Source organism: Chinchilla lanigera, unplaced genomic scaffold (genome assembly GCF_000276665.1).
Source record: "Chinchilla lanigera isolate Chin_1 unplaced genomic scaffold, ChiLan1.0 scaffold00100, whole genome shotgun sequence".
NCBI lineage: Eukaryota > Metazoa > Chordata > Mammalia > Rodentia > Chinchillidae > Chinchilla > Chinchilla lanigera.
This window is the reverse complement of record NW_004955501.1, coordinates 446,546-459,920: the sequence shown is the minus strand read 5'-3', so window position 1 is coordinate 459,920 and position 13,375 is coordinate 446,546. Positions and strand designations below refer to the sequence as shown.

The following is a 13,375-nucleotide window of genomic DNA, read 5'->3' as shown; positions in this document are numbered from 1 at the left end:
TCATACTGTATACCTGTACATAGCTGTTGTGTCTCAAGGAAGAGTAAGCGGGAGAAAATAATTACATGTGCTGTGAGTAGGATTTCTTAGGAAATGTCTGTCGCCTTCATCCTTTGTAATTTTAAAGCCTTTAAATATCTGATGTTTTCATCTTAGGGAGGTTCATTGGTTATTGGTTATTGTGTTGCTGTTTGGGGTCCACTCTAACGGCTTTATTTTATCTCTGTAGTCCTCCTTATAGCCTGGAGAAAATGACAGATTTCGTAGCTGTTTGGGATGTGGCTTTGAGTGATGGAGTCCACAAGATTGAGTTCGAGCATGGGACCACATCGGGCAAACGAGTAGTATATGTAGATGGAAAGGTAAGAAAGCGTCACTTTGCAAAGCATGGTTACAGAGAAGCCATGTCATGATTCTGTTAATGTAGTTTCTTATGCGAAATCAAAGGGTTTTTCTAACAGTGATTATCTTTATGTTTTTGGTTTCAGTCACTTCGTTGTATAAAGCAAACAAAATAGTCATAGAATTCATAAATATAAAGTGGCTTTCTTTTCTAAAACCTTGGCATTATGAGTTAATAAAAGTATATATAAGGTTGCTATTTGGTCACTTGGACATTTTATGTCATTACTAATATTAAATATTAATATTTCTTCCATTCACATGTTTTAAACTTATATTTTACAACATAGGAAGAAATAAGAAGAGAATGGATGTTCAAATTAGTGGGCAAAGAAACCTTCTGTGTTGGAGCTGCAAAGACAAAAGCAACCATAAATATAGATGCTGTCAGTGGTTTTGCTTATGAATATACTCTGGAAATTAACGGGAAGAGCCTCAAGAAGTATATGGAAAATAGATCAAAAACTACCAATACATGGGTAATGAACTTGGATGGTGAGGACTTTAGAGTTGTTTTGGGTAAGTTAGTGATGTTTCTACAGAATTTATTGGCTTTTTATGATGGCCATTTAATTAGTTTCTCTAACTCTCTAGGCTTTTCTGGAAGCTTTGAATAGGAGAGGGAATGTAAGCTCCAGTGTATTTCTCATGCGTCCTGTGTGAACAAATATTCAATCCACTGTTCTGTATATAATATGTGTCTTGGAGCCAGATGTGATAGCAATGGATTTGAGGAACATAAACTTGGGTTTAAAAAAGTAACATTAAGCTAAGCGCGGTGGCTCAGCCTGTAATCCCAGCACTCAGGAGGCTGAGGCAGGAGGATCTTTGGTAGTTCGAGACCAGTCTGGGCTACAAAGTGAGCTCAAGGCCAGCCTGAACTGCATAGTGAGACCCTGTCTCAAAAACACCCAAAATAAATAAATAAATAAATAAACATTGATATAACATATAATTATTTAGTGTTTCTCTTTATAAATATGTCTTAAAAGAAGTTAGAAATTTAAGATTAATCAGTAAATCAAGAATTTCTGTAGATAGCAGTTAAGAGTAGGACTACATTAGCTCAATATCATCAAAGTCCAGAAAAGGTAAATTTGTAGAAATAGTTACGTTTTCTCTCTTTTGCTAACTCCTACTATTTTCTTCCCCTCATATCACCAAGTTAGGATGGTTTGATCATCTTATTAATGTGCTGATTTGCTTATTCAGCTAATATCTATTAGTATAAAACACCTGCTAGCATACCAGGCACTGAGGCGCTGTAGATGGAAACCGTGCCTTTGCCTTCACAGAGCCCATAGTTTAGTCAGATGCCAGCAGATATTTCTTAAAATGGCAAATGTTTATCAAGTAGTAAATACACATAACTGAAAAAAGATCAAAGAAACTAAAACCTCCTGCCTGTGTAGTTTAGTTTATGTATTGAAGAAACTGATCAATACTGATTTCAAAATATTTTTGTATTATTTTAATTTCTGTTGTTTTGATTTTTCTGCTGTCTAGATTCTGCTCATTATACACATGTGATATTCCTCTTTTCTGTATTTCCTGCCATGTGGTAGTTGACTGAAGAACTGATCAAATTTACGTTTGATCTTTTCCTTTCTGGTGAGACTACCTCATAGTTTGCTCTGTCATGAAACACATGGTAGTTTTTGTCACTTTTTTAAAAATTTTAACAACCCTTAATGTCTAGTAGTTGCTAAATAGTGATATTCTGGCTCTCTCATTCCTTGTCTCTTAGCTGGAATATTTCTATAGTTAGAAATTACTTGTCATGTATTATGTGTTTGGTTACAAAGTGGCAGTTTTGTGTAGGAAATCTAAAATGGCTGCTTATTTTAACCTCTGTTCTCCAGCTTTCAGAATACTAAATTATGTTCTTATCCTCCTCTACAGGTGATCTTTCTGGCTGTTCTTTTAAAAATCATGATTAATTCATGGATTTAAACAGTTTTATGTATGTTAACACATCACAGTTACTATTCTTACCGATGCTCATGTTGTCATTTTTGACTACTGTGGGGCCCTTTAGTTGGTTCCTGAATCCTTTTGACATCTCAGTAAACTCGATGGCTTCCTGCCTGTTTAGTGCGACAGTATGGTTCAGGCTCATTTTGAACACCTTCTGCTCAGCCCTGGTTTCTGTTAGAGGAAAATGATATTTCAAGGGCATACTCTGATCATGTACTAAAAATGTACATTCATTATCTCTAGGTTTTTAGTGACAGAGCAAGAGAATTACATACATATATAGATCAATAGGTGGGAAGGTGGCTGGATGGGTAAAGAAAGGAAGAGGGATTGAGGGAGAGACATTCTATTTATTTATTTTTAGATAAAGTGCCTTCTAGATTTATACTGACATGTGTAGTTCAAGTTCAGGAGTATGAGGTTTTTACGTAAGTTTATCTAACATCTGTAGCTCCTTTTATCCACACTGAAAAGGTTTCTTCTCCAGGACACAGGATAATGGAGTTAGAATGTCACATAATTACTCACTTGCTTCATGCCACATTACATACGTACATATTAACCTCAGGCCACACTTCTAGTACTGCCAGCATTAATATGATTACCAAAAAAATTTTTAATTGTTTTTGCGTAACATTTTCCACTGAATGTATTTACAGTGTAAATATTGCATTTACACTGTCAGAGTATATAGCCATCATATACTGAGCTCTCCCCCAGTCTACATTTAAGTTCTATAAGTAAATATTTATTGCTGTGAGGTCTTTATGTTTCTGCTTCTTTCTGATTACTTGGGTTGATAAAGTTTTTCTCCGTTAACATTCTTCAGAAAGAGCTCATGGCAATAATACTGAGTTCTTGCACATTGATGACCTTTGTGTCTTCTATTTGAAAGTCAGTTTGACTAGATATAATGTTTCTTTCCTTAAGTATCAGTGTGTTACTCTATCTTCTCCTGGCATAAAGTGTTACTGTCAAAAAGTCTATAGCAGTTTGATTTTCCTTCCCTTAAAAATGGATATTCTGCTTGGGTACCCAAAAACATTCTTTCCTTTTCTTTGAAGGCCAGTAGTTTTAGTACAATGAGTAAGCCCTCATGTGGTAGTAGTGGTCATTTTCAGTTAATTTTCTTAGATAAATGAATAATCTTTCCAATATGTACTGTCACTTTTTGGGAAACTTTTTAAACTGTGGTTTTGCCAAGTGTGGTGGTGCATCCGCCTGTAGTGCCAATACTTAGGAGGCTGAGGCAGGAGTATCACCATAAGTTCAAGGCCAGCCAGGGCTCCATAGTGAGCTCACTGCCAACCTGAAGTACATAGTGAGAGCCTGTCTCAAAAAAAAACAAAAAAACCTACCACCAACAAAAAAAACCAAACAACCCTATAGTTCTATGTTGTTCACACGAAGAGTTATTTAAAGAAAAAAAAAAGTATCTTGCCACCATTATTCATAGCAAATTAATCATTTAGTACAGGTAATAATGTGGGAAAAGACTAAAACATTACTTACTAACGTGAAACCAGTAATCCCCAAGATTAAAGAAGTCTAGGACTTACTACTATGAAATAAAAGTTCCATGTTACCACCTCACAGTGCCCATTACATATTTTTTAACTTACATACACTAAAGCTTTTTTTCAGTTTCAGTACACAGTCTTGTGAATTTTACACAGTCACAGTTTTCATCGAGTATTTCCTCAAATACTTTTTCCAATATCACATTTCCTTTCTTGACCTTGTAGCAGTCATATGGTACAAAAGTTAGACCTTGCACTGTTGGTCCCTGTTCTAAAGCACAGGCGCACTCCCCTGCATGCTCACTGCCCTCTCCCCATTTTATAGTCCAGACTGGGAAAGTTCTGCTGACCTGTCTTCAGGTGACGGATTCCTCTTGCATCTTTACTCTCTTACTGAGTCCCTCCAGTGAGTTTACTAGATTTATTGTACTTCTCAGTTCCATAATTTTATTCCTCTTTGTCTTTTATTACCTTGCTGATACATTTAGCCTCACATTTGCTGTAGGAGTGTTTACAGTTGTTCAATCCTTTTTATAATGGCAGGTTTAAAATCTGTCAGTGGTGATTGTCTTCGTCACTTTTCCCGTTGCTAGGACAGAGTACCTGACACCCACAGCTTAAAGGAGGAGAGATTTATTTTAGCTCCTGTTTTACAAATTTCAGTCCTTGCATGTTCAGCTGCATAGTTAAAGGGCCTCGGTGGAGGATAATAATATTAATATAATAATATTATAGTGGCTTATATCTGGTTGTCCTCCAGAAGCCTCATGCACTCAAAGGTGAGGCCTATGATATTGTCCATGGATTTTTAGGTTGTTGCTCTCTGTTTTAATGAGAGAATTTGGGGAAACTAAAAAGCATGCTGTTGTTAGCACTACCACCATCTTCCTCGGCGGTGTGTAAATTTACTTCATCCCCTTTGCATAAGGTTCAGCCATAAACACGCCAACTTCCCATGACTTCTTTCTCCATCTCAGCCTCTGTCTCCTCTGCTTTCTCCACATAATGAATATTTGTGTTTTATTCTGCAGCCATTACTATGTTTCTCTAGAATGGTTCTAAAATTAAAAGGCAATAAATAACGTTTACAATCAGGATTGTGTAATTATTTTATAAGTGGATTGTGATGATACTCTTCCTCTATTTTACTATTGAACCTTCTGAGCGTCTCATAAGAAGTTATGGTAAGCGTCAAAGTCAATGTGTTTCGTGAATCCGTTAGCGTTTCCTCTTACTGAACCTTGTAGCTCCCAGTTTTATCTTTGTTTACTGGAAAATACCCTTAAGTAATTTCTCCTGCTCTCTGCAAGATAAACATTAATTGGCGCCCAGGCTAAGTAGATAGTTGTGCCGAGTACAGAATTTTAACTTCAAAATAGTTTTCTCTGAGAATTTATGAGAGCCCTATTCCAGTATCTTCTATTCTTCATTGGTTTAAATGACAATTTTTATGCCCATCTGAATCTCGTTACTTAGTTTTCTTTCTGGAAGATTTTAGGAGCTATCTTATCCATTATCTTTCCAAATGTCACACTGATGTGGTCAGGAATGGGGTGACTCAATCTACAATAAAGTTTTAGAACCATTGTATCTCATTATTTACTAATGGAAACTTTAATTTTGAAAGGGTTAGAATTAGTGTCAACACATTTAAACACATGGGGCTTTTACTGATGAGGACAAAAGCCTTTACAGTAATTTTAGGCCTTTAACTAACTTGATAAACTATTTTGCCAACATTATAAAACAGTTAATACTAACTCTTCATAGGGAAAATAGTGGCTTGCGTAACAGAAGACAGCAAAAGCAACAAGAACAAAGGGGGCAAAAGGGAGGAGCAAGCCTCTTTTCCTCCTCCCTCATATTGTATGCAGGCTACCTGCCCTAGGGCAGGGGTAGCGCTCACACCATCAATTCCAGCACTAGACAATGAACCAATCCAAACTCTAGACTTAAGTCACCTCAAGAAACCCACCCCCCATGACCACATGAGGCTTTGGGGTACGTCCAGACACACACACATTCCTTGTCTGCCTTTACTCTTCTGTACCTTATGATGAACCTGAGGGGAGACAGAGTTCGAACCAAACTTGTCCCTTTTGCTGCCTGGCTGGAAGGGGCCTGGTAGGAAGACAAGGCACAGTCATTTTCTAAGGTGAAGGCAGAATTGTCTGGGGTATTCATATTGTCCGGAGTTCCAGTCGTAAGTTCCACCAGTCCCTCGAACTACAGTGTTCTAAGGCTGACATTTGATTAGTGATGAAGAATGCGGGCTCCAGAGTCAGAGCTGCATGGTGTGCAAGTCACTTAAACTCTTGAGCTTTGCTTTCCCCTTCTGGATAAGAGTTAATTGAGTTAGTATGTGTGAAGTACTTAGCAGTGTATTTCACAGAGTGAATTCTTTCAAAATAGTATTTGTAATTTTTATTATTTGTGGATGAAGAATGGGCTTCCCTAGAATCTTATGGTAAACCAAACAAACTCTCTCTCTCTCTCTCTCTCTCTCTCTCTCTCTCTCTCTCTCTCTCTCTCAAGCCACGAAAAGGTTTTGATAACAAAAGCATTATGAATTACTGAGGTCATATGTTGTGCTAACTACTGTTCTGCACACTACATAAGTTAGTCCTAACCATTATTATTCCCAGCCTCTAAGAAAAGTGATACCATCTTCATTTATCTATGAAGAAATTGAGGCCAAAGTGGTAGCGCTGGTAAAGAATAAAACTGGAAGCTGACCCCAAAAAGTATGTACATTCTTTTTTAGCATTCTCAACATGTAAGGCATCTAAGAGGACTGAAGATAGCACTGATTAGAATCTTTAGGTCTGGTAGTAGACACCTGGTGAATACTTCAGGAGGAAAATAAGACCACAGGGGGACAGTAGTGTTCGAAGAACGTTCTTGTGGAGGAAATTCTCTTCCTGTTCTGAAAACTTTCACTTCTCAGGAAACATTTCTAGAGCGTGCCTGCTCGGGACTCACCTGTGGAATCCCCTGGCTGTGGGTGTTGGAGCCGAGGGACGTGTGGGCAAGTAGAGGAGAGACTCCCACATGGACGTGCTGCAGGCCCCCATCATTTACCCAGCGCGCTTCTGAGCTGTAAGGGAGTTGATGTTTTGTCAGATACATGCGCTCTTTGATTTATCATTTTCAATAGGTCCTATGTTCATGTGATTTAGAAATCACAGTGGTATAAAGGTACGTTGAGAAATCTTGCTTTGATTCCTGTTCTCATCCCGTGTTTCTTCCACCTCCATAAAAACAGCTCCCCCCCCCCCCCGCCTCCATTTTTTTAAGACAGGCTTTGTCTTGTGTGGTCCAGGTTTTCCTCAGTCTGGGTTTAAGTGATACTCCTGCCTTGGCCTCCTGAAGATAACCATTTTTAATAGTGTGTTCTTTTAGCATTCTTTATTCAGATTCAAGAAATACAAATATTTTATTACTGTCTTGTTACACAAGTGCATCTCACTTTATTCACTTAGTATATTCTGAAGATCTTTATATTAGTACATAAAGAACTTTTTTGTTTTTCTATAGTGGCATAGTAAATTTTAATAGTGAACAGTATATTTAGCTTAACCCCAAGTAATGGACACTTGGGCTGTTTCTGATATATTGCTTTTAGAAGCAGAGACAAGTAGCTTTGTTCATATGCCTCTAAGAATTTAGTGCACTTCTCATTTTAGTACAGATTCTTAGAAGTGGGAAGTAGGATTCAGAAATCAAAGAATAATTGCCTTTGTCATAGTAGTGGGTTCTGCCATGTTGCCCCATAGTACTTATTTTCCTTTAAGTTCTCCAACAGAGAGTGTTGCTAGACTTGGATTTTTTTTTTCACACGTCGTTACGTGAAAAATTGTATTTCAATATTGTTTCTATTTGCCCTGTTCAAAATTGAGTGAGGCAGCTTGGCGTGGTGGCGCAAGCCTGTGATTCCAGCACTCAGGAGGCTGAGGCAGGAGGATCGTTGCGAGTTCGAGATCAGCCTGGGCTATAAAGTGAGCTCAAGGCCAGCCTGAACTGCATAGTGAGACCTTGTCTCAAACACACACACACACACACACACACACACACACACACACACTGAGTGAGGCATGTTTTCATATGTGTAAGTTACTTTTTCATTTCTTTTTGTGTCCTTTGCTTCCATTTTCTTTGGGTTGTTGGACTTTTTCTCTTTTCTAGGAGTCCTCATATTAGTAAAACTGTCTAGTTTCAAATATTTTTTCTCCAGTTTGTTATTTATTGTTTGACTTCACTTGTGTGTATACATAATATTTTGCATCATGCAGATTTCTTTTTTACGTTTATGAAGTCAGACTTTTCATTTTTCTTTTTGGCTTCTAGACTAGCAGGGTTCCCCAGCGGTGTGCCAGTAAGCCATTATAGAAAATCTGGGTACGTGCACGTATTGAGTGGGTACAATAACTAAGACATCAGTTCTCATCACCACTGTACTTTATGTCAGTACTGCGTGCTCTGACCTGTGTTGGGACAAGCTGGACTTCCCTCCAGCTGCGACCTCAGGTGCTCCCCACTCAGCCTGTCTTTCGGGTGACCCTTGTCCATATCTCCTGTCTTCCTTTTTCTCTGGTCTCCCTTAGCCACCTCAAAACCTCTTCTCCGCTGTAAGGGAGGCACCTTCTTATGGTGTGAGCGGAAAAGCTGCTTTAGATGGTGCTGCTAGAGCAAATGGCCTGCCAGAGTCAGACCGTTCACTGGAGATCTGAACTTGGCCCTGACTCAGGTTTTTGCCCTTAGACTCCTTGTGCACATTCAGGTCACAAGTACATGTACTCTGTCTCTTTCCCCCTCTTTTAGCTGCTTGATCAGTGCAGTCTTCTGCCACTTCCCAAGACTCTTAACACTTGCAGGGGGTCTGCGGATTCTCATAGCCCACTGCTGGCGAACCGTAGTGCCACAGCCGGCTGTGTGTTACAATTGAAAGCTCTGAAAGGTTCACCATCACTGCTGTAGCCTGAAGTAAGCTATGGCAAGTTAACTGATGCAAAAATGTATTCTGGAAGCATCTTGTTCTCCGTTTGTGTGGCCAGTCCACTGGTGATACCTTTTTTCTCTTACTTTTAAATAATTTTTCCCAAAGTGAAGCCATTATAAAACTGAATATAGGGGCTGGAGATTTAGCTCAGTAGCACAGCACCTGCCTGGCAAGCGTGAGGTCCTGAGTTCAATTCCCAGTACCTCCTCCCCCAAAAAACGAATATAGATGATTGTGTACCCAGTAAGACTCTGAAGACTCCGTTTCTGTAAAGCTGATATATTGTCCGTCCTGTATGAGCCTCGGGCAATTTCTTTGGGTGATCATTTTGCCATTGTCCAAGTGTAGGAGCTTGTGGGACTTACTTAGTCACTGATATTAACGTTTTGTGGAGAAGAATCCCTCACATTCATTTATATGCATTCTTCTTTAAAGATGGCCCTTCAGGATTTACTGTGTTTAACAACTTCATGAATTTGTATTGGGACCTTGATTTTCCTTTAAAAGATTGTTTTGTTTCAGTTTTGTTCTCTTTAAATAAAAAATGTGTAGTCTCAAATTTTAATATACTTTAAAGCCATAATAGTGTTGTTTTAGATTTCTGGTAATCCAGTTTATGAAACTTTTCCTAAAATAATAAATATGAAAATGTGACTTTACCTTTAAATCACAGAATGACCACTTACAATTTGTGTTACTTTTACAGAAAAGGACACTATGGACGTATGGTGCAATGGGAAAAAGATGGAGACAGCGGTAGGTTGGTCTTTTGGTTATTCTTAGTGCCCTGTGTATGAGTGACCATTGAAATATTACTTCTAGCGTTTGTAATTAACCAAGGTCCTCCAGGTAGAAACAAAAGAGAAATTAAGTGTTCTTTGGGGGGGTACTAGGAATCAAACTCAGGACCTCGTGCTTGCCAGGCGGATGCTGTGCCACTGAGCTAAATCTCCGGCCCCACAATTAAGTGTTCTTGACTCCAAATTCTGAAAACCTTGCCTGGGGCAGTGACACTTGGAAGCCACCTGTGTTCTGAGCTGGCCTCAGCCGTTTCCTTGCCTTTCCTGGACTGGGCTCTTACCCTAGAGAGTCCTCACATTGAAGAATTCCTTCCGGAAAGGCTGGCATCCTTTGTGTTTATCTGTACGAACATATGAAGTAACGCTTTATACCACTGGTTCTCACACTTCCATGGATAGACATCAGCTGGGATCTTGTTAAAATATAAATTACAGCATTCACCTTAATGCTGTCAGTGTTGTTGGCCCACAGATTATACTTAGAGTAGCAAGCCCTGCAGCAGATTCCCAAAACAGATACACTTTTCTAAAAGCCAGTTCTGTTTGTTTTTTTTTAAGAAACGATGCACATAATATCAGATATTATGAAAAGTAGAAGGGTACTGTCACAAACCCCAGAAGACAAGTCATCTTGTGGCCCTCTTGGAATTGCTGCAGTCTCCGTGAACACAGTGTGGTCCCTGCTGTGCCTTGTACTGCACCTCTGGTCCTCCCTCCTTCCTACCCCGGAATTCCCTGGATGGAGAACCAGCACTTTTTTTTTTTTGTCTTTTTGAGACAGGGTCTCGCTATGCAGTTCAGGCTGGCCTTGAGCTCACTTTGTAGCCCAGGCTGGTCTCGAACTCACAACGATCCTCCTGCCTCAGCCTCCTGAGTGCTGGGATTACAGGTGTGCGCCACCACGCCTGGCTGAACCAGCACTTTTGAATCACATTTCCTCCCACTTGGAAGGAATGTTCCCGTATAAATGTAAAGAGAATGTTGTTCTATGGTGTGAAGAGTGTGCTGCTAGGGCTGGGGCTGTAGCTTAATGGTAAAATGTTAGTGTAGTGTGCACAAAACTCGGTTCCATCCCCAGCACTGGGAGAAAAAAAGAACATGGTTTGAAGGTAAAAATAATAATCATCCACAATACCCGTGTTCCTTAGTAACTGACAGGAAACCACAATGCTTCGAAAATAGCTCTTTGTAGCCAGTCTCCCCCCACTGTAACTACAATCCAGTTGCAGGGCAGATCGAGCAGCTCGGTGTCAGGCAGCTTTCCATCCCCAGTCTGTACACATGCGCACCATACTGCTCCTGCTGCTGGTGAGTGACAGCCTACTTCACCCCTTTTCTTCATCTCGGGACCAAAATTATGAGTTTGGCCAGTTGCCAAGAAGGGACTCCGCCCCTGCCCTGCCCTCCCAAGCCTTTTTTTCCAAAGCCTAGGCTAAAAGAGGGGGAAGCACGCTGCGTTCAAGAAAATGTGTGTGGTGGTGGGTCAGTGTACCACGCCGAGAGAGCCGTGGGCCAGTACTTCTCTGAGGCAGCAAAGAGCTTCTCTCCCTGATGTTTGCTGTGCTTTCATCGCCTAGGTAATGTTGGCTAAGGAGCCTTGCGCTCTCTGCTTGGAACGTCATGATGCTCATAGTCAAGTTTCAAGTCCGCTTGTCATGTTTGCTTTTTAGCATATTTAATTTTTGTCCTCTAAGCCTCTCCTGCCTTCCCTTTGCTCCTTTGCTCCTACCTCTTACTCTAGACCAGTGCTTTTCAATAGAAATATAACAGGAGCCATGGGTATGAGCCTCAGGTATAAATTCTTTCCATTAGTCACAGTAAAAAAAATTTAAAGTGAATTATACTTAAGTATCATTTAATATATAATCAACAGGTTGTTATTTTAACTACTTTTTCCTACTGAGTCTTTCAAATTCAGTATATATTTTAAACAGCATATTTCATTTCAGACGAGTCACATTACTGGTGTCTGGTTTTATGTGTGCATATTTTATTCTAAACCACCTTATACTCTGGGAAATCAAATCTTCACATTAAGAATACTTCATCCTCCTGTACTGACTGGGGCATTTAGCAAATTATTTAATAACCACCATTTCTCAATTTCCATATCTGTAAAATGGGGTGGTCATAGTACAGTATTTCTGCAGGGTGGCTGTAAGGATGCAGTGAAATTATGCATGTACACTGTTCTTGGTATAAGTAACTGAGAAATGCCTCATGTTCATTTTTACTTTTGAGAACACAGTCTGTGTTATAGACACATAGTCAGGTGTACATTCCCTCCCCACAAAACTTAAGATTCTTAAGGATGGTAGGGATCATAAAAAGAAACTTTCAGTTCATAACAGATGTAAAAGTACCCGAATACAAGCTTTAGATTTTACTGTTGTACGTGGTAGCACCAGTGCTCTTTATTTTCAGTGCAGTACTAGGCACTGAACCAGGGCCTTGCCTGACTTCAGCAAGTGCTCTGCTGCTGAGATATGTCCGTAGCCCTACCCCTACTTTTGGGTGGTGTTGGTGCTGCGGGCGGAGAGGGGTATTTTGGAATGCTAATCGGTTCCTGTCTTGTTGTCCTAGGGTGAGTTTGTAGATGACGGGACTGAGACCCACTTCAGCGTTGGGAACCACGACTGTTACATAAAGGCTGTCAGCAGCGGGAAGCGGAAAGAAGGGATTGTTCATAGTCTCATTGTGGATAACAGAGAAATCCCAGAGATGCTTAAGTGACTTCGTGTTCATGAATTTTCATCTTAAGAAATAAAGCCAGGGATATAGCTCAGTGGCTTAAGCGCTTGCCTGGAAAGTCTGAGGTCATGAGTTGGATTCCCAGTACAAAAAAAAAAAAAAAACAGAATGGGAAGAAATAAAGCCCAGAACTTTTTAATTACTGTGGTAATTAAATGTTTCAACATGTATGTATCAGTACACTTAGTCTACAGTGTTTTTATTTTTTAGTTACTTGAAACTATAATAATCCAAGGGTTAGGAAAAAACAAACTATACAACACAGAAGTTACTGCTTATTAAAAAAATGTAAAATGTTTAAAACCCAAGTGGAAAATAAGATATGGATCAAATTCATTAATGTTTCATAATAGTAACCTTTCCTGTAATAAACACTACAAAATAAAATCAGTGCTGTTTGATTTTTTCTACAAAAGATGTCTTTGACTATATATACACAATTATATACAATTGTAAATATATGTAATTGTATATGTATATAATTTTTTCAGTATTGTAGATTGAACCTAAAACCCTCACAATGAACTACATCCCCAACCTCTTTTTAAATTTTTTATTAAAAACCAGGTCTTGCTAAGTCACTAGGTTGCCCAGGCTTGCTTGAGCTTGCCAGTCTCCTGCCTCAGCCTACCAGAGTGCTGGAGCTATAGACGTGTGCCTCCAGCCAGCACAACTTGCTGTTTGCATACATCCTTCACCTGTGCGGATTCCTCACTGGCTAAAGTAGCTGGTTCGTAACAGTGTAATTAATATAACTGAAGAAAAAGAGAAACATTTTCCGTCGGGAAACATCAAGCAGTATCACATAAGAACCTAAGGTAAGGCTTTCTGAAGATGTAGTTGTCTAAAGGATCAAAAAAATGAGGAAAAGAAGCAAACTTGTTTTTCCCACAGTGCATCTGTGCATCCTCAGGCAAGGATTAAAC

General features: G+C 39.4%; 1 protein-coding gene across 1 annotated transcript; it reads left to right on the top strand.

Annotated features, from left to right (window-relative positions):
• Window positions 1-229: 229 nt before the first annotated feature.
• On the top strand, window positions 230-12,836 carry Faim (Fas apoptotic inhibitory molecule; the record flags this gene model as incomplete). Its single annotated transcript, XM_013505746.1, is given in 4 exon segments — window positions 230-362; window positions 693-921; window positions 9,605-9,654; window positions 12,282-12,836. Coding segments are annotated over 4 exon segments (540 nt in total). The 3' UTR covers window positions 12,432-12,836.
• Between the last annotated feature and the right edge of the window lie 539 nt (window positions 12,837-13,375).